Source organism: Crocodylus porosus, unplaced genomic scaffold (assembly GCF_001723895.1).
Source record: "Crocodylus porosus isolate Cpor-Errol unplaced genomic scaffold, CroPor_comp1, whole genome shotgun sequence".
Lineage (NCBI taxonomy): Eukaryota > Metazoa > Chordata > Crocodylia > Crocodylidae > Crocodylus > Crocodylus porosus.
The window spans coordinates 11,724,632-11,744,744 of NW_017728932.1; the positions used below are offsets into that span (position 1 = coordinate 11,724,632).

Consider the following 20,113-nt stretch of genomic DNA (forward strand, 5'->3'; position numbering starts at 1 on the left):
CGCTCTTCCCCTACAGATAGCCTTAGAGACTATTTTAGCAAATTTGGGGAAATCAGAGAATGTATGGTCATGAGGGACCCCACCACGAAGCGCTCCAGGTAAATCCGCCTCGCGGTTTTTGTTAATGAGTTCCCGAGTTGGAAAGTTGAGATGCGGCGAGGTGCATCCGTGTGTTGCCGCCGCAAAAAAAATATATAAATAAAAAGGGGGGGGGGAAAAAAGTCTCTAGAAATAAGCACGGGCTGAGCGGGAAGGGTTTCTTTCCTTTTTTTTTTTTTTTGTTACCGTTTTTATTTCTCAACTCCCGAACGCTTAAATAGCTGGAGACTAAGAAATCAGACCGGACCCTGATGCCCGTTTGCTTCGGTTTCCGTGCACACCGTGGCGTTTTTGCATCTCCCTTTATTTTATTTATTTTTTTATTAATGATGGGGTGTCCCAAATCGAGCAGCCCCGCGGCCGGCTGCGCCGTGCGGAGAGTCGTGTTTGGTATTTTGTCGAGTCCTTGCGGTTTCCTCTCTCAGGTGATCCCATCCTTAGCCCAGGATCAAACAAAGCCCGAGTTGGGGGTAGAGAGGTGAAGTGGGGTAGGACCGGAGGCGCTGGGGTTGTCTCCTCCCTCTCAGACCTGAGATTTGATTGATTTTTGCCTCCGAGGAGGGGGTGGCACAGAGGGACCGGCTGTTTGTTGATGTTTTGGGTTTTGACAAATTTCTGTCTAGTTCTTATGTATTTTTTTCTTTTTTCCCTGTCTCTCCCCCACCTTGTTCTTTTGTCTCGTTTCAGAGGCTTCGGTTTCGTTACGTTTGCTGATCCGGCAAGTGTAGACAAAGTACTAGCTCAGCCCCACCATGAATTAGACTCCAAGACGGTATGTTGTATGCGTTGTTGTTTTAATGTGTCCTTTATTTCCTGCAATGTTATGGCTGTGACAGGCTCATTTAAAGGGACAGTGCCCTTTTTGTTTGGTTTGCCGGAGCTGCAGCGATTTGGGCGGCTTTTAAAAGCAGCGTCAAAGTGTCACCGAGCTGGAAGTTCATCCTGGTGATCCTTGCAGAGTTCGCTTTTGACCGGTAAAAGCTGGAACTTTTTCTTTTTCTGTTCCAACTTTCCTGCCTCCGGTGACAAAGGAGATCTGGCGGCTTGTCCTCCAGCCCCAAATTATAAATCACCCACTGGTGAAATGAACCGTTTTTGTTTTCTGGGTTTTTTTGAAGGTTAAAACTAACTTTCTTTTGTGAGTAAAAGAGAAGCTGCTTCTGGGGGGGGGGACTTCTATTTCTGGGTCTGGGATCACACGTGTTCCTGAAGTTCTCCCGGTCTGACCTCCCCAAAATCAGTGTTTTTTGGGGGGGGAATCCCCCAGTCTGCCACACAGGGGTGTTGTGAGACTTGGGAATTTAATAAATGAAACGCGCTTTAAGGGGAAAGGTGCTGTGGAAGACTGTGTGTCATTTCTGCCAAGCTTTCCAGTGTAATCAGTCCCCAGTGGATCATGGGGGAAAATGCTCAGGAGATTCGGCCTATTTTTTTTTTTTTAATATATCTATTTTTTTCCTTCTAAAAGAAAAAAAGACCAGAACTATGCAAGTAAAAGCCCTAAACCTCGCATTGCATTTTTGGCATGGGGTCCAGCAGTAGATACCAAGATACCCACGTAGATAGGCCTTAGTTTCATCTTGCTTCCCAGTGCTTTGCCAGAAGTGAAGTTTGTGCATTGCTACTTTGTTTCAGTGATGAGCCTCAGCAAACCTAGCAGGAAAAAAAAAAAAAAGGACACTGGTAAAGGTCACCACGGCTTTTGGTACCGGGCTGTCTGTAGAGAGGAGTTCGGGGAAGGGAGGGAGGACTCGTCCTGGTTTAGCTGTCTGCTAAAAGTGTCAAGTGTTTTGTATTTTTTCTTGTTTGCTACCGTGTTTCATGGCTCATGTTCTGGATCTTAATTTGCTTTCTACTGAATTTTCACACGAGCACGCTGGTTGGAGGGGGCGGTGGCTTAACGCTGCTAAAATTATGTGTGTGTGTGGGGGGGGGGATGAATGCAGCGAACGGAAAAGAAGGCAAGAGCCAGGCACGCCAAGCACGGTGTATTTTTTTGTATTTGCTCGAACTTGCTTGCAAACCAACCAGAAGGAAACAAAACCCTTTCCAGAAGCAGGTGGACCGTAGTGTTTTAATTCGCCCCGCAAATTGTGCTGGGCTTGTCTGAACACGTAGCCCATGCCTTCACGTTCCTTAATAATTTGATTTGGGGTTTAATCAGATATGGCAAGATAACTGATTCAACTGTGCTCCTGAGATTAAACTCTCGCCAGACTCCTGCTGGACAGCTATATTCGGTGTATTTTATTTATTTATTTATTTATTTATGTGTTTTAGACACGATAAGTTGAGATAAAAAGAGGCCAGCGTTTTGTGAATGAGCTTCAAATCAAAAGCAAACCCTAGGAGGCCCCTCCAAATGGGTTTTGGCTGCATCTGAAGACCCTCCCCTGCCTTGACCCCGCGTCGCGGTCGAGTCGCTGGCATGTATTAACGTGCTCTCGGGCAGGGGAGGGGCAAAGAAATGGACCAAGACAAATTTCCATCAGTCTCAATTATGCTGTAGTGATTGAACCCACTTAGAGAAAGCAAGAGAGGCAACTGCACCAAAAGCCTCCATCCCAAAGTACATCCACCCAAGTTCTCCCTCCGCCCTTTATTTGTAGACATATTATAGTAACTGTTCTTCAGCATAACATAGCATTTGACTCTGTTTCAACGTTCAGTACAGGAGGCCGATCGGTTGGGTATTGGCATGGAAACGGCGCTCTTGTTTACAGTTACGTTAAAAGCTTTGTTTAGGTAATGGCCATTCATATCAGAAATAGTATTATAGTCATTTCCTAGAGGACTTGTAGATACAGTAAGTAGAATTGTACCTAACTAACTAATTTTTTATTTATTTTTATTTTTTTTGGTAGAAGTTTGATTTTTTTTTTTTTTTTTTTATTTAGTTTTTTTGGTTGGTATTTCAATAGTTGACAGGGATGTGCAAAAGGTACGGATTTGCCACGCTGAATGTATGACTCCACTTTCAAAGGCTGATGATGGGGTTTAGCCCAAAGTTTTGCCCAATGCATAATTATTTGCAATGAGTGGTGTAAAGAAGCCTGTGCTTTGAGAACTGGCCTTCAGAAATGGATATGCTGCTTCAGCATCTGATGGCTGTTCTGATTTTTTTTTTTTTTTATTTCATTTTTTTTATTTTTTTTTGCACTGATGTCTTTCTGGCATGATTGAAGCTGTGCTGGGGGGTTGACTTTTTTGCAGGGTGGGGTGGATATTCTGATTTTTAAGGCAAAAACATGTCAGTTTGAGAGCTGATGTAACATCATGCATACTTGCTTTTATCTTTGGGTATCTCAATGGAAAATCCACACCTGTTGTATTTCCCTGGTAGACAAGTACCTAGTCAGTGCTGAATATGTTTGTAGATAATGTTAATCTCTCTGAAAAGGTTAGCTTTCTAGATAAAGGATTTGACTTTTGATGCTTTTTGAACAATAAAGTGGCACATAATCACTCATTTCTCAGGTATACGTGTAAAAAAAACCAACCCCCAAACAACCAGACGGTACGTTTGTACCTAATATAGGCAAAATAATTTATCAGTTGAGTATCAAATGATTGTCCCATTTACAACTTGGCATTCATTGATTAAAACCAGTCGTTAAATGGAGTTGCATGGTGCTTATCTATCACTGACATCCCGCCACCAGTGACTCTACCAAGTGGAACATCTCTGTTCCTATGTAGTATAAAAAAACTATCCATAACAAAATCTGAAATTAATATTCCACTAAAAAAGGCTTTTATCTCCAAGTATGCCTTAACAAAAGTATGATCAAAGTTTGATGCAAAGAAAAGTAGGCACCGAAAGCTCAGCGAGATACAGGGTTTGCTACTTCAGGCTGTCCCTCTTCCAAACTTTTTATTTAGATGCCTGCGTGCGAAAGAACAGTGGGAAATCAGCAGCATACAGACATATTATTATGTAAAGGGGCCATTTAAGAGGCATTAGTGTTAAATCGATTATTTTGTTTGCATCAAAACATGAATCCCTGGTGATGCCTCCCTCTCTCCTTCCCCCCCATTCACCTTGGAGGGCAGGAAACAGTTACCATCTCAGGATGGCTCATTGGAAAGTTGTTTCAAAATTGCAAAACTGGCTTGGTGAATCGAGGCGGGGGGGGGGGGACACCCTGTGCGACTTGCCAACTGAAATGCAGAATAAAGGCAGCTAAAAATAAGGTGTCGTGGGATGAAGCCAGGGTGTTTTCTTGCTTGCTGTCTCAGTGGCATTGAGGTCTCCCTTGAGATCACTTAACGTGGCTCCTTCATAGAAACCCTGAACACATCTTTTCAGGATGTGGATTTAGAAATAGGGTTGGGTGGTGGTGGTGGTTGTTGTTGTTGTTGTTTTTGAATTTTAATTTGAAGTATCCCTTCACAGTTGTGTTTTCTTTTTATTGTCCACCTGTGTTCTGTAAAGCAGATTCATCAGGAATGCAATTAGAAAAAATAATCTTGCAGTCATTTGAACACGCTAGTCTTAATCATTTGCTTTAAATCATTTGGCTTGCAGCGCATCTCTTTTTTCTGGGGGAGAGTAAGTGTGTGTGGGGGGAACCATTAACCACCCCTCCCAGAACCTGAAGGACATTTGCTTTTTAAGAAATATTCTTTCCAGCTCTCTGTCTCTACAAGCAGTCTCCAGACTATGCAAGTAGCATTCGGTGTTTGGTGGCGAGCCCAAAGAGTAGCACAGAGCCCCTCGTGTACCAAAGGAGCTGCAGGCTAGAATACCCTGTGCATGGCTGATAGACGGGATCAGCTTTCTTTCCTTTCCTCCCCCACCCCAAACTAAAAAAAAAAACAGGACTTGATTCTTATCAGCTCCTGATTTGCTCTTGATGACCCAGCCTTCTGAATGCTAAGCCTGAGAAATGAGAGATTAATAATTCAGGGGTTTAAAAACAAAAATACCAAGCTAGCATGTTGATTTTCCCCTTTTCTTTTTCCTCAGATTGACCCTAAAGTTGCATTTCCCCGACGAGCACAGCCTAAGGTAAGTAGGAGGATCAATAATAGGATTTTAGGCACACAGAGAGTCATTGTTGCCAGGCAGTTCAGGTTTCAAACAGGGAATTGGCAATGAAAGCTTTTAAAGCTGGAGCGCATGGCGTCTTAAGGGTATCAGCATATGGCTGTGAAACTACAGGAGAGCTGCTTTGTGCGATATTACATGTCTCTAGTTTAACCATCTCCTTGCAGAGTCCCAGCCATTATGTCTGGCTGAAGGAGCCTGAGGTTTTCCTGGTTCGACCAGGGCAGTGTCGCTCCATGACTTGGAGCTGGTGCCAGATTTTGCTTGAGGTATTGGTGCAGGGTCTCGGAGGAGCGCTCGGCGTAGGGGCAGACTCCGGGCTGGTTGGTAGCCGAATGGCCAGGAATAAATCTCTGCCCTTCCTTCGCTGCCAACTTTTCCGCACCACGTTTGGCCGCTCGTAAGCCGTGGGTAGCAAGCGCCCGATTGGCCCGACGCTCTGAACTGTCCCGAGCGCTCTGTTAAGTCTCTGTGAAAACAGGGAAACAAAGAGCCTTAAGTCTCTTATCCTTCCAGTCTGCGTGGATAAGTGACCTGCCTTCGTACAGGGCACTTTTGTTATCGTGCGGTTGGTTTCCACGTTGGGACAAAGACACTTTAGCCATGTGCGGAGCCGCTTTTGTCTGCACGGTCTCTCTGCAGTGTCGCTTGGTGCTGGAGGACCTGCTTTGTGGATTTGAACCGGCAGCCCTGTGTAGCCAAAGCATCAGATCAGTTTTCCTGTCCAAATGTGCAGTCAGTTAACTTGATTTTTTTTGAAGTCTGAAAGAGATTTTCTCCAGTTGACTTTCCTCTCTCTTTTTATTTAACTTGAGACTCCACTGAACACCCCCCGCCCCACCCAACCTAACAACTTAATTCATCTGGTGGATAACATTTGTATATACTGTAGTCGACTTGGATTGCTTCTGTATTCTGTTCTTGTACCGCCCCGTCATTAAGAAGTTGTAGACACAAGCAAAAAGGGAATTGTGGCTGGAATTGGATGTAGAGAGGCTGCCTAAACAAATTTAACTTAATACTTTTATTGTATATAATCCCTCGCGAGAGCGAGCAATTTAATCGTGTTTGGAACTATAACATTAAATACCGTGTAAAACACACATCCAGGAAAAACAGTGTGTAATTTAACTACTCTGAGCATACAGCAAGAGGAGGAATAGCAGTTTAGGGGGGAAAAAAAATCTGGAGGCAGGATTTCAGACTAAACAAATATGGTGAAACCTCTCCTCGAGCGCTTCGACTTTCATAAGAAGTAGCTAATACGAATTGGTGACGAAAGAGAGGACGGGCGTATTTGTGTCCCGAGCAAAGAGTTTCTGTTTTGCAGAGTTTTATAGCTTTGGGATTATGTTGTTGGATTAGTGTAGTGTTTCCAACCGTGCATTCCTTAAAAGTTGCAGAAGCCCTAACTAGTCTCATAATTAAAGCGCAGAAGCCATCCTGCTTTGTAAGAAGTCCTTCCCCCTCACTTTTTCAAAGGCCTCTTCACATTTCCAATGGTCTTCGGTTACCAAAGCTGTCTGTACCTTCAGTATTGTTTGCAGGAGCTTATAACAGAGCTGCTAAACTTTCCCATGTGACTTTTTTTTTTTTTTTTCTCAAAACAATAACAGAACAAGGAGCTTGTCTTCTCCTGCGCAGCTGAGATGAAATTGCTATTATTGCCAAAAATATCCTGCCACCCAAAAAATGCGAATGCAAAATCAGGTCATCTTTGCTTAGTGGATTTGCTTTTGTTGTTGTTGTTGTTGTTTTGAAGTGTTGTTTTTGGTTGGTATTACATGTCTTTTCAGGTGCAGAGCAAATGATGAAACTTGGCTAGTCTTCCAGTATTACAGCAAAACCACTTTACAGGGAAAGGTTGACAGATTTTGTCTGGTTTTATTCCTGTTTGTTTGTAGTCAGGTCTCACTAGGCCACTGACATTTCTAATGGAGTATGTGGTGTGTGTGTGTGATTGTTGTTGGTTTGTTTTTTTGGGGGGGGGGAGATGGATAGTCTTAGCATTGGATGTATTGCACAAGGCTGGAGAACATTAGTTGCCATAAAAGTGAGGTTTAATGTGAGAGTTGTCATAATGTACTATAATTTATCTGGCAAATAATCACCTGTGTTGACCTGTTTTTCCCAAATTAGCTGCTGAGTTAAGGCTGTCGAGCGTAGCCGTTTGCATATCCCAGTTGAGTAGTAAATGTTCGGTGTTAAAATGCAGACCGTACCTCAATCAAACTGGGTAGGTGATGCTTGGATCCGTGGAGATTAATGGCATTGAATGAGAGGTCTCAATCCTTAGGCATAAGGCTCTATTTTTTCCCACCCCTGCAGCATTTCACCTTCCTGTTGCATGTAGGATCATTTGGTTTTTTTCAGACGAAAGTTTTTGTGTGCGGACGTGATTGCCAAAACCAAAGAGAAAGGTGGGAGTGAACGGCTTGCGATGTTCCCTGTGTAAAAAGTGCATCCCTCAAGCCCTCTTCCTGCAGGAAGCCTTTTGACCTGCCTCAAAACCTTTGGAGGCGGCCTGTTTAACTGTTTAAAGAGCACGTTACAATTTTTTTTACATTCTGCCAGAGCGGCGTTGGGATAGGGGAACATTTGGATGGCGAGCCACCCTTATCAGTTCACGTGCTCGGTGGCCTGAGATTTATCTTTGATTATTTTTGTGCACGCAATGAGTTTATTTAAAAAAAAAAAAAAAAAGCTTTTCCCCCCTTCGTGACTCACCAGTGAAACTCATTTTTAGAAATGGCTGGCTGCTGTCTTTCGAACCATTTCCCGATTGAGCACTTTCCTTTTGGCTTCCTTGGCTGTGTCTTCAGGACTTGACACCTCTGTGACGATGCAAATCGGTTCCTGAGCAAGAAGAGGCAGGCTGCAGCCGCAGAAAATGTTCCCTTTTCTTTTTTAGAATGACCTTAGCACGAAATGCTCCCGAACCGCCTCCGGTAGATCACGCTCTGCTGTGTAATTCAACTCTTCTTGTGAAGTCCAGGGCTTCGTGCAACTGTTGTTTTAGGAAATTTGCTGCAGGGGTTTAACTTGTTGAGACTCTAGTTTATGGTTGATAGCAGGCGGGAGAGAATATACGTACGCCGCCGTACAGCTGCTGCCGCTTGATAAAAATCTGACCAATTTCCAACTTGTGAACGGGCCTTCACAGTCGCGGCGCGTTTATAAACCCTCTAAACTTAGCATCTTTAAAAAGCAGCAGTGATACCGTGCACATGGGAGAACAAAGAGGGAAGGTGGTTGCATTCCCACTTGTAGTAGTGAGAACAGTTTATCAATTTGATTCACATTTTATATATGTGTCTACGCACCCACGGGATGCACGTGCACCGACGGGCACCCCACTTTACCTTCTATGTGGGAAGTGTCAAGATTGAGGGATCTCTGTCAGACTGAACTTGTTTTTTGGGGGGGGGTTTCCACATGTTTTCGGCTGCCCAGATAATTATTTGCTTCGTTTGGAAAGTGACATTTAAAAAAAATAAAAAGGTGCTTCACGCTCCCAAGTGTAGCTCTACCATCACACGTGAATATGCAGGTGGCTTATTGCTTTATGGTTTAGATGATGCACTGCTCTGTATAAAGTTTCCACTTAACTTTGTATCGAGGACCTGCTGAAGCTGCTCCTGCCCTGTGCTGCGGGTCCTCTCTTCCCAGTGCTTCCCATGGGGCTGTACGCCTCGTCGCTGGAAATGGTCCCAACAGCTGGAGTAGGTGGACCTGGTCATAGCAGTGCCCATTACGCTCACCAGGACATCATTTGCTGATGATGGGTGTTGTGCTTCCTCTTTAGTATCTGGGTGATGGAAAAAGAGAGGCAAGTCTGATGTGGCCACCCACTAAGGGAGTTACCCCTGTAGCTCAGATGGCAGAGGCCATGCTTTTGGTGCTGAATGTCCTGTGCTCTGTGCTCGCTAACAACCCAGAGTAGAGGTCATTGCATTTGTAGGACCGGATCCCAGATGAAATCATACATCCTACAGATGACTCGGACACGAGCGTCAGATGGCAGCCCAGTCACAAAATAGCAAAGGGATTTTATTTGAGAGGGATTTTTTTCTTTGCCTCCTTTCTAGCTTTCAGCAGGTCGTTGCGCATCAGTATTATTCAGCGAAGTAGCCTGACAGCGTCTTATTTAAGCATCGGGTGTTTCACGGCCGACTGTCAGCTGATTTTGGCGTGCGTGCTTCTGTCGGTGTGTAGGCAAATGGGCAGGCGTGCTTCTGTGGGCCCAGACAGCCTTTCGTCTAACCAGCGAGCAAGCGGGTGGCTGATCGGGCACGTGGAGCCGGCATGTGCAGTAGTGCACACCTGCCCGTCCTTGCGGATGGAAAAGTGAAGCTTAGTGGCCTTCCCTTTTTCTTGGATTGTGCACTGCTACGCCCCAGCCCTGTTCAACCCTACTAGCTCTTCTCAAGTAGCCAACAAGCCATATGTTGGGCCAGAATAAGACCCTGGGCTGGGGTTTCCGGGAGCCTCGTTCCTAATCATTTTAACAGCAGCAGGATGTCCCAAAGCGTTTAGACATCACAATATACCTCAGCCAGAATGGCAGGTGGGTAGTTTCCTCGAATAAACAGGTGATGACCCAAAGAGCCAAGTACTGAGTTGCTATTTTCACTAATTTCCCCTGGCGCACCATCTGTTTGAAGTAAAGGACGTAGGGCAGGATTGAATCCCTTTTTCAAGCCAATGTGAATAAAACAGCCCGGCAGAGCGTGAGAGCCTTCCTTCCCTGCCACTCTTTCCTTGCTAGCAGCCTGGAGTAGAGCAGCAAGGTCATGCCTATTCCCCATGACTTCTTCCCCGCCCCCGTCTTATCTCTAACTGGATGAGCAGAGGAATGGCACCATAAATATATATATTTTTTTTAGTAATCGACTTGGCATTCGCCCTCCAGCCGCGTCTCGTGCATGCTGAGTATCATGAAGTCAATACTGGGCTCAGCTGGTAGGGACCACTTTATGCTGTACTTGGCCAGTCCCGGGGTAGGTTGTCCATCAAAAACCTGTGTGATCCGCTTGCTCTGTAAAACCCTGGTCAGGAGGCAGGTGTAACCCATCTCTGCTCAGCAGTCTCCCTCCAGGGATGGGTGGGCCTTGGGCAGAAGTTGGCGGGCCTGTTTCAATTCAGATCAGTAGCTGCATTGGGTTAGTGCAGGCTGGAGAGAGGTAGGCTTAATATTCAGACAAGGGTCTTTGGGTAGATGTGATATCTTTTATTAGGCCGACTAAATAGCTGGAAACATGGTTCTTGGCAAGCTTTCGGGTACCAGCACCCTTCTTCAGGCAGCAGTCCCACATACTTTCCCTGTGCTGGGGCCCTGCCCGGGGCGCCGTCTTAGCTCTGCTCTTAAATTCAGCCAGTCCATGCACGGGGCAGGTTTTACACGAGGCAGAACGCACCGAGCTTTATACAAGGCAAGACTCGGGATGTGGCTTTTTATTTTCTTGGAGAAGTAAACATTGCCGCTTTCTCCCCAGCCACAAGGTAGACCGCTCGCGCTGCCTGTAATCCCCAGAGACATTTTTGTATTTGTGTATAATGTATGTCTTCCCATTATCATTGCCTAAGGATGCCTTCTGTGTTAAGAACAGGCTTGTGTTTAATGTACTTTCCTTTTCTTTGACTTACTGCTAAGCAAAAATTAAAAACATAGCTTGCTGCACTGGGGTCCTTTTTCAGTTGGCTGAGTCCTCCCCCATGCTTTTCTGCAACTTTTTTTTTTTAATGGAGGCATTGGAAATCTCTTGGGTACCAGCATTTTGCTTCTTGGAAGTGCTGGGAAAGGGACACGAGGGAGAGGGAAGAGATGAAGAGGGAGAAACAGCACAGCCAACACCCTTGCAGGCTTCTCTGTGCCTCCAGATTGAGTGCATCTCATCTGCAAAGTGCTCAGCCTTTATCAGCCTGGGGGTAGGTCTACTAATGACTGATCTAAAACCATCAAATTCATTTATTTGTCACCGCCAGTGACAGGCCAGTTAATACTAATGGATTCTTTTTTTAGCCTGTTGACTCCAGTGATATGCTCCTAAATGTTGTGAAATCCAAGGCATTAGGGAGAACTTGTAACTTATTTTTAGAGGAGAGTTATTGAACCAGCATTACAAAGGGTGTGCGTGCGTGCGTGCGTGCGCACAACATAGAAGTATTTCTTGAGAAGGGGAAAAAAAACCCCCAAGCTGCCTGCCTCATTGATTTATGTCTGGGTACCGTTTCACTTCTGAATATTTCCTTGATTCTTCGAATTACATTAGAATTTTTACTTTGTAAGTGGAGAGTATTTTGGAGGATAATGTGTGAGACGAGGGAAATCACTTAGACAGCAGCCGCCAACGTAGAAAGCTACACCTCTGTCTGATTATGTCTTGCCTGTAATTTTTATATTCCCTAAATCTCAGTCCACACCTGTTGTGGCGAAGCACTTAAGTGCGTGCTTACATCCCACTTAAGTCGCATATAAACACGTGGATGAGCGCTCTGCTGAATCAGGATGGACTATCATTAAATATTTCGTTGCACTGTGGAGCCCATAAGAGGAGGAGACGGGAAGGTTACTTTGCACGGTCGATGACCTTTGTGTAGTGTCAGTACAGGGTGTCCCTCTTCGACTTGGTCAGTTTTGCCTCCGTTTCCTTGGGCCTAACCTGGATGGAAGTGCATGTATTTTCTTTTTCTTTTTAAAAAGGTAATTAAACCCACAAAAACAGGAGCAGGAGCACAAGCCGTATGTGACACTTCCTTAAATGATTGACCAAGTTGTAAATTCAGCCCTACTGGGCCCGTCTACATGTTCATTAATGCGCTGTAATTACTGCGCATTAAATTTAGTACCTGTAATGACAGGTACTAACTTAATGTGCTGCAATCGTTGCTGCTGTGCGTTAGCGCGGTTGAATGGCTTTTGGTGACCCGAATGCACAGATTTATTAGCACAGTTTTGCCCACCACGCGAATGTGCAGTTGCATTAGATTTCTGCGCGTTGAGCGTCTCGTGTAGACGTGCCTGCTGCCTGCAAATGCGTGTGTGGTTTCGACCCACTAAGAGTTGTTTTCCTGAATTAAAAAATTAGGCAGCATCTTTCCTTGGTCCCAAGGACTGGAGCCTGGGATTATCGGCGCTTTGGGACAAGGACCGTTTGATTACTGTTTTGTGCCGTGGCTCGGTTGGCAAGGCTCCGACGGGGCCGAGATCTCTGAAGGACTACTGCACTATAAATGATGACTAATTTCCTAAGTCTCCAGCTGACTTGGCCCCTCAGATACCTAAGCAGCCTCAATAAATTCACGCTGTACCTTGGGATTTTGCTGCTTCTCTTCCTTTCCCCGTTCTGCGTTGTCCTAAGTGTCATCTTCTATTTTTCTTGAGCGTCGAGCGAGCTGCAAGCATAAACCGAGCCATTCATGTCCTGCTCAGCGTTATTGGTCTTATCTAAACACCTGCAGATGGCTGTATTGTCACAAGCCAGTAGCTTTAATTTTATTATTATTTTTTTTTTAAGAACATACTTCATAAACTAATTACAAAGGAAGGCCCTGATCTGGCGAAGATTTATGCGCGTGCTTCGCTTTTACACGTTGGGAACGATCTTGCAGCCCTCGGTACATAGATGCTTTTGTGTGGCTCAGGGTAGGGAGGGGGGAAAGGGGAGTAACGCCAAGGCGCGAAACCTTCACTCCCTCTGCCCGTGCGTGCCCCTTGCCCACCAAAGACTTGCATTAATTTCCCACCGACTCTTCCCATACAAAAGGCAAGAGGCTTCAAGCTGTCTGGAGGGGCAAAGGTTTGGGAAAACTGCTGCAGCAAGGACTGATGCAGAGTGACAGTAATGAGCTGACCTGGCAGGTGGGAGGGAGAACGACGGGGCAAGGGGGAGGCGACGAATACCTCGTGAATTAAGCAGTTCCCATGACTTAGTCGTTGAGCCTTGCTGGGTTGGTTTTTTTTTTCCTTCTCCGTGCGTATCGTATAATTACCAGAGATGGAAACCGCCAAACCTGCCATGCTTCCTTTGCTGGGTCCCAAAGGTAAAGGTCGTGGGCAAAGCTTTGTCCTAGATCCAAGCGTTGTGGCTCAGATCCGGGTCACCGGGGCAAATTGCAGCTTGGCGGGCCTCGGGGCTGGGGATGATCAGCACCCGAAACACTGGATGAAACGTACCTCCTCTTAGACCGATGATTCAGATTCTCCACCTCCTCGAGTGTCCCAAATCCAAAGGTGCTTCTCTTCCAGCATTGCATATCCCTCCTGCCTCTTGTCACACGTTTCCCAGGTCGGTTTTGCCCCAAAGGGAAAGATGAGCGGTGTCGGAGACAAAAAGAAAGAAGGAAAATGCTCGGGAAGTCCAGCGTTGCATGCACAATATGGACCGTCCAGGGCCTGTCAAACTTTCAGTTCCTTTGACGTACCGGGAAACGGCAGGTCTGTTTAAATAGAGAATTAATGGAAGCCTTTGTAACAATTGCTATATAAATATTGTTCAGAAAATTTCCCAAAGGACAATTTCATATTGTATGTAGCTGAGTAAAGAGGCCAAAAAAAAAAAAAAAAGGCCGGTTCAGTTTTCGCTCCGAGTATCTGTGGATTTCTCTGCGTTGTGCTCGGAGTTGGTGCTCGTGTTGGAGGCCGGCTTTGTTGTAAAAGCTTGTCAGTTGGAAATTGTTAGCAATAGAAAATGGGTTTTTGTTGGTTGCACTGGTGACATAGGTTGGTGCTGGAGGGGATGTCATCAGCAATTTTTCTGGTGCTCTTGCTGAAAGAATTGAAATTTTCTCATGAGAATAAGCTCTCTTTCGGAGCAGCGCACGCGGCAACTTCTTTTTTCGAGCCTTATGACGAATCAAAGATGCATCGCTTCTCTCTCCGGCTCTGACTCGGCGCACCTAACAATCGGGCTGCTAATACTACCCGAGGCCATGCAATACGTCTCGTGCAGAAGGATGCCAAAGGGCTGCAAACGGGTTTCACTTGGTACCGGGGTTGGCCGTGGGAGTTATTGCACAGCTCGTAGAAATGCTGCGCATGTGGCGAAGGTAGGAAGGGAAGAACGGTACAAAATACAACTGGAGTTGAAGGACAAGAGCATAACAGGAGCAGGATGAGCTTGCGGGGCCTAACAACCCCAAAAAAAGACCTGGGACATTGCTGCTGGTTGGGAGCGGTCAACTTGAGGCCTCCTCTGTAGGATGGCAAGGTTCTTTGGTTAAATGTGACATCTTCTATTAGACCAACTAAATAGTTGGAAAAATTGTTCTTTGCCAGCTTTTGGGTACAAACATGCTTCCTCAGACAGGGAGACTACTGTCGGATGGCACTCACGCCATGGCAGAGCCTGCTCTGGTCGTGCAGTCGCTCATCTCCTTGCTGACTGGGGATGACTGATGCAGCTCTCCGAATTGCTGGGCTCTGACAGCCGGAGGTGGAGAGATGGTTGCACGTGGCTATAGTTCTGGTTTCCCCCCCCACCCCCGTAAGACATGCAATGCACATTTATCTCTTGTGGTCAGATTTACAAGTTTGAGTAAAAAAAAAAAAAAAAACACAAAACAAAACAAAAAAAACCCTTCCTCTTCTATGTTTTGCTCACTCTTACAGGATTGTACTCACTGATTTTGAATGTCTCTCTCCTGCTTCCATGCTTCGAATGCCCTGCCCTCTCTGAGTCTGTTGGGCCGCGCTCTGCTGTTGGCCATGCGCTCACTTTGCCGCACGCCTATCTGAATTTTGGCACCTACTGGGCATGTCTACATGAGATGCTTATTGCACAGTAGCTTAATGACACTGTGCAGTAGCATGCCGGTCAAAACTGGTGCTAATACGCTACTGCGCAGTGTTATTCTTTCATAGATTCATAGATTGTAGAGCTGGAAGGGACCACAAAGGATCATCGTGTCCGACCCCCTGCTGCTGGCAGGAAAGAGGACCGAGGTCAGAGGACCCCAGCCAGGTGACTGTCAAGCCTCCTCTTGGAGACCCCCAAGTCAGGTGACGGCACCACCTCTCTTGGCAGCCCGTTCCAGATTCTGGCCACCCTTACTGTAAAAAAATTATTCCTAATGTCTAACCTAAATCTCCTCTCCACTAGCTTGCACCCATTATTCCTAGTTACTCCTAGGGGTGCCGTGGTAAATAGCGCATCACCAATTCCCTGATGTCCCACAAGCTACTGTGCAGTAAGCATCACCAAAAAAGTGCGCTGGTGCTACTGTGCAGCAGTGCAAGATACTGTGCATTTAGTTATTACTTCATTAAGCAAGTACTAAATGAAATGTGTAGTAACCACTAACCCGAAAGCTCGCTTAAAAATTGTTTTCCAACTATTTAAGTTGGTCTAATAAAAGATGTCCGATTCACCCAGAACCTTGTCTGCCTAGTAACCACTGCGCATTAATGAACATGTAGGCGTACCCCCTGTATACAGGACCTATTTGGTGAATAGGTTTTTCTGGGCACCAGCAGTACTGTCTGCTGAGGAACATGCAACAGGTTGAAAACATCCTGACCCGAGCTCGAGCGGAGAGCACAGCGTTGAATGGGGAGGAAGGTTTTGTTTGTTTGCGTTGGAGTAGCACATGGAGGTCCCAGCTGAGATAAGGCTTCATTGTGCCATCCAGACACCGAGCTAGAGACCATCCCGGGCCCAGAGAGCCAGTAATCTAAATAGGCAAAGGGTTGGTGGGGAAACGAGCACCGAGTAACCTGCCTGAGGTTGCACAGCTGAGCTGGGAGTGGAGCGCTCGCCCCCAAATCCCCGTTGCGTGCCTCACCCACTGGGCCACGCTGCCTTTTTCTGTTTGGTGGCACCCACGATTCTGGGCAGTTCCTGTGCCCCTGCACACCACAAAGGAAATACGTTAAAGAAAAGACTTCTGAGCTCAAGCGATTGTTTGGGGGGGTTTTTTTTTGGTTTTGTTTTTTTAAAATATATGATTAAAGTCTTGCGGCGGCGGGGGGGGCGGATCGTGGGGGGAGGGGAATTAAATCTTTTTTTTTTTTTTTTTATTAACTGACTTTTAGTCACACATTGATATTAGAGACCAACGTTTTCCACCTTGCTGGTAGCTGTGTCGAGCTGAGCAGGCCTATCGCTGCTGGAATCGAGAAATTCGTGGTACGCCCGGGTTTCCGAACAGCTGCAGCGGTTGTGAGACTTGAGGAGGGGGGGCGGGCAGGGAAATGAGATAAGAGCGAGCTCGGCCGGGGCTTGTGAAAGGTAGTTTGTGGGCTGAGTTATGGCTACTGCCTGGCACGTGGCACTGGCAGGGTACCAGCGGGCTGGGGTGTGGGACTCGGGCCAGTCGGCAGGAGAGGTTGCAGGGGGACCGCTGGGGGTCCGAAGGAACTCAAGTGTGCCCCTGCGTTGTGGTGTAAATCCGGTGTCCGGCCTGAGTTGGAGGGAGAGGTGGAAAGGAGGAAGCCTGCGGGTCTTGTGCTCCGGTCTGGGGTCTGAAGGGGCCTTGGCTGCCCCCCCGCGGGCCCGCGGCTCTGGGGAGCGCGGGGGTAGCACGGGGTCCTGCATCCCTCTCGTGAGCCTTGCTCGGCCGAGCAGAGAGGACAAAGCGCCTCCGCCCGGCCGAGCCCAGCTTTCTCCTCCGTGTTGCGGGACTGCGCCTCTGCGCACACGCCCGGCTTCCCTTGAGCCACCCTTTCCCACCGACGGGGCGGGGGCGCCGGCGGTCTGCCCTGGAGCATGCAGCCCAGCGCGTTCCTGCCACGCGTCCGCAGAGAAGCGCAGTGTGTTCAAGGCAGCTCGCCGTGTTGTTGTGTGACTTTTTTTCCCCTCCGGGTGCCAAGCGGGGATTTCCTGGTACAGTCAGCCCCAGGTTCGGGTGGGTGGACGGCTGGCGGTGAAAGGGAGCAGGTGAGAGTTTTTGGCCGGGGTGCGCTTAAATTCCTGACGCGGTTGCATGAACCGTGATCAAAGCGGCAGGTTACGTGGGTCTTCAGTCCAGCTCGTTATGCACCAAAGGAGCGTTGTGATAGTCTTGCCTGGTGCTTTTTATTATTATTTGGTCACATCAGCGATGCCCTTACTTTTCCAGATGAAACAAGGCGCTAGTTGAAAGCCCGGCACAGCGAAGCCCGACTCCGTGACTTTGATTGGATTGGAGTTTTAATTAGAAGTCAGTTAAAACTGGTAGGTCTCTGTTTTACAGGCATCTCCAGTGATTACTTTAGGAGGACTCTCATTTGTAAGGGTATTTTCTTTAAAAAAGAAACGGAAAGATGGCTTGTACATAAAACGGGAAAGCAGCGAGTTAGCTGTCAGGCCAGAAGCTTTAACACTAAAGAACCTGGAGGAAACTTTATTGGAAGTTTAATTACAGGCATGAGCCGCGATCATTTCTCGCAGGCACTTTCATGGCGTCTCGTCACCGGCGTAGCCGAGCAGATGAAGCCGCTGAAATTGCGAACCGAACTTTATTTAGGTGGTGCCACATCATAACAAGCTTTCGCACCACGTGTGCACAGTTGAAACGCAAGCCGTGCAGCCGTGTCGTTAAAAAGCGACGGCAAAGGGAAAATGGAGCGGTGCCGTATGTTGTTCTGACCCACGACTCGAGGATGTTGGTCGATAGGGGTAGCGTTTGATGCAGGGACGATCAAAAGAAATCTTGCTGCCTTTGCCATGTTCTTAAGTCTTTCTGGCAGGTGCAGGCCTGCTGCTGCTGCGGGCACCTCCCTCTGTTTCCTTGAAACGTTTCAAATTTGCTCCGGAGGGGAGAGGAGGGCAGCAGCACCTGTGTGTCTTGCACGCTCTAGACCTGGCGATCATTGGGATCGGGGCAGATAAACGTGCATTGCCAAGCACTCCTTGAAGTGAAACAGAAACCGTAGAGCAAGTCCTGGCTTGCGTGGCCCGGTTACTTCTGCGGGTTCAGCAGGCAAAGCATGCTCCGGTCCTCGGGAGGCAGGGGGGGAAAGGAAGCTGGCCTGTACGCATGGCCGCTTCTTGGTGCTCAGCTGGGTTAAAAGTCTGCGATGCTCAGTACCCACATCTGGGTTGAGCACCCTGCCTGCGTGCTTCACCGGGGCACGTACGTGACACGACGCTGCTCCGGCGTCAGGGGAACTTGCGTTGCGAGTGCAGTCGGGACATGCCTCCGTCTCACCCAGCATGCTGGGATTTTAAGCTATAGCCTGTTTTTTTTAGCAGGCTTTTGGGCCTCGTGTGCACAAGGAAAGGTTTGCACATGCCCTCCGCCGCTGCTAACAGCTGGACTGCTGGAAACTGTACTATGATCAGAGCTCATGCATTTTCTGCAACAGTGCTGCCTCTGATGGAGAATTAGCGGTCCCGAGGAAGGCACAGCTTGGCTCCTGCAGTTCACTAATCCGGAGCCAGGTTTGCCAGCGGCTCCTTCCTCTCTTCTCCCTCGTCTGGTGGGGATCGGACAAACGCAGACCTGTTGGTGGAGCGTCTGGTTTCCAACCAGCTTTCCCTCTTGCTCTTCAAGCAAGCGTGCCAGGTGCCAACCCGAGCGACACGCAAGCAGGTTTTATTGCAAACGCTGGCCTGGCGTTACTCAGGGACCAGAGATGGAGATCGAGCACAGCTGCCCTGGCTCCCAGCTCTGAAGCAGAGGGATGTCAGTGGTCCAGCGACCGTCCGTGTTTCCCGAGGTTAGGCCGGAGAGGATAGTTGGTACCCGGGAGCGCTGAGTTCTGGGTTGTTTTCAAAACTTGGATGGAAAACCTGCAAGGCATTTATTTTGGCGGCGGGGGAAAGAGGGGTGTCAAATGTTTTTGCCCAGCCATTGGTGATTTGATTGCATGCTTTCCTTTGGAGATTTTTTTTCTACCATGCCTAGCGCTGACTCCACTTTGCTCCCCTTGAAGTTAGCAGGGGTTTAACTACCACTTCTGGCGGGACCAGTGCTGAGCTCCTTATTGCCCAAGTCATTTAAGGCCCATTTAAAGGGGAAAAAAAAAAGGAGATGCTTTAATATACAGATAGGTCCTCAATGGGGTATTCAAAAGACTGCCGTTGAAGTCAACAGGAGTGAGTATGATTCACAAAGGCGCTCGGTGCCGATCAACATCTCGAGACACTTTTAGAAAGCTGCCCCTTTGGCACTCTTGGAAATGTTATTCCAGGTCTCACTGAAAGTCTCACTTAGACTCCAGTGTCCCATTGTCAAAAGTGTCTTAAGTGCTGCAGTCTTTTAAGCTGTTTTGAAAAATCTGACCCGTCGTCTCACTGTACGTCGGCGAAGGAGGTAATTAGTATTATCTTCGCTTTGCAGATGGGGGGAAAAATGGAGGCATAGAGATAGCTAGTCAGACTTGGAGCTGTCGCGCTTGCCAAATACCTTGAGGTTCCAAAGTGAAAAGGCGGCCAAAATAGTTCTCATTTTGAAAGAGGGCGATTCCCAACCCTGTAATTGCCACTTTATGTAATTCCCCTATCTGCTCATCGCGCAGCTCTGAGATTGCTCAGCTGCTCGTATGCGCCTTGGGACTTTCGGCCGAGGCAGGGTGAAGGTGGGGGGGAGTGAGAGTCGGACCCGTTGGTTGTGCGGCAGCCCTCTTCCCCCTTCTGCAGGTAGCTGTGTGCACGCATAACTTTGCACCCGGTGTAAGGCTTGCCTTCACATTGCATCACCGGGTGAGCTGCGAGACGAGAGATTGGTTTTCATTCATTGTTGGTGCAAGCCCCACGCAAAAGGTTTCAGTTTCTTAGCCCAGCTTGCTGAAAAAGATAGCTCCGGATGTGCCAGGGTTTGTTTGCAGTTGCTTGCGGTGAAAAGCAGCGTGCAGGCTGAGCGCGGGGGGGAGAGGGGCAATGCGGGAGTGGTCTCCAAAGCACGCAGAAAGCAGCCCCAGGTTCTGGGTTTGCTGGTGCCCAGGGAGTAGGAACCTCTGCCACAGACCCATCTCATGCCAAGATGATGCTCCAGGGCCAGGTGGCGCGCTATGGCAAATTGGCCTTTTAATAAAAATGCAGT

The 20,113-nt window shown here is 47.6% G+C and overlaps 1 protein-coding gene across 1 annotated transcript in view; it reads left to right on the plus strand.

The window, feature by feature from the left end:
• Positions 1-6: 6 nt before the first annotated feature.
• The window catches only part of MSI2 (musashi RNA binding protein 2), a 342,416-nt gene continuing 322,309 nt past the window's right edge, over positions 7-20,113 (plus strand). Inside the window, exons 1-3 of the mRNA XM_019545606.1 lie at positions 7-98; positions 787-871; positions 5,069-5,110. Coding sequence (XP_019401151.1) covers positions 64-98; positions 787-871; positions 5,069-5,110 — 162 coding nt within the window. The 5' untranslated portion in view covers positions 7-63. The remainder of the gene's footprint in view (positions 99-786; positions 872-5,068; positions 5,111-20,113) is intronic.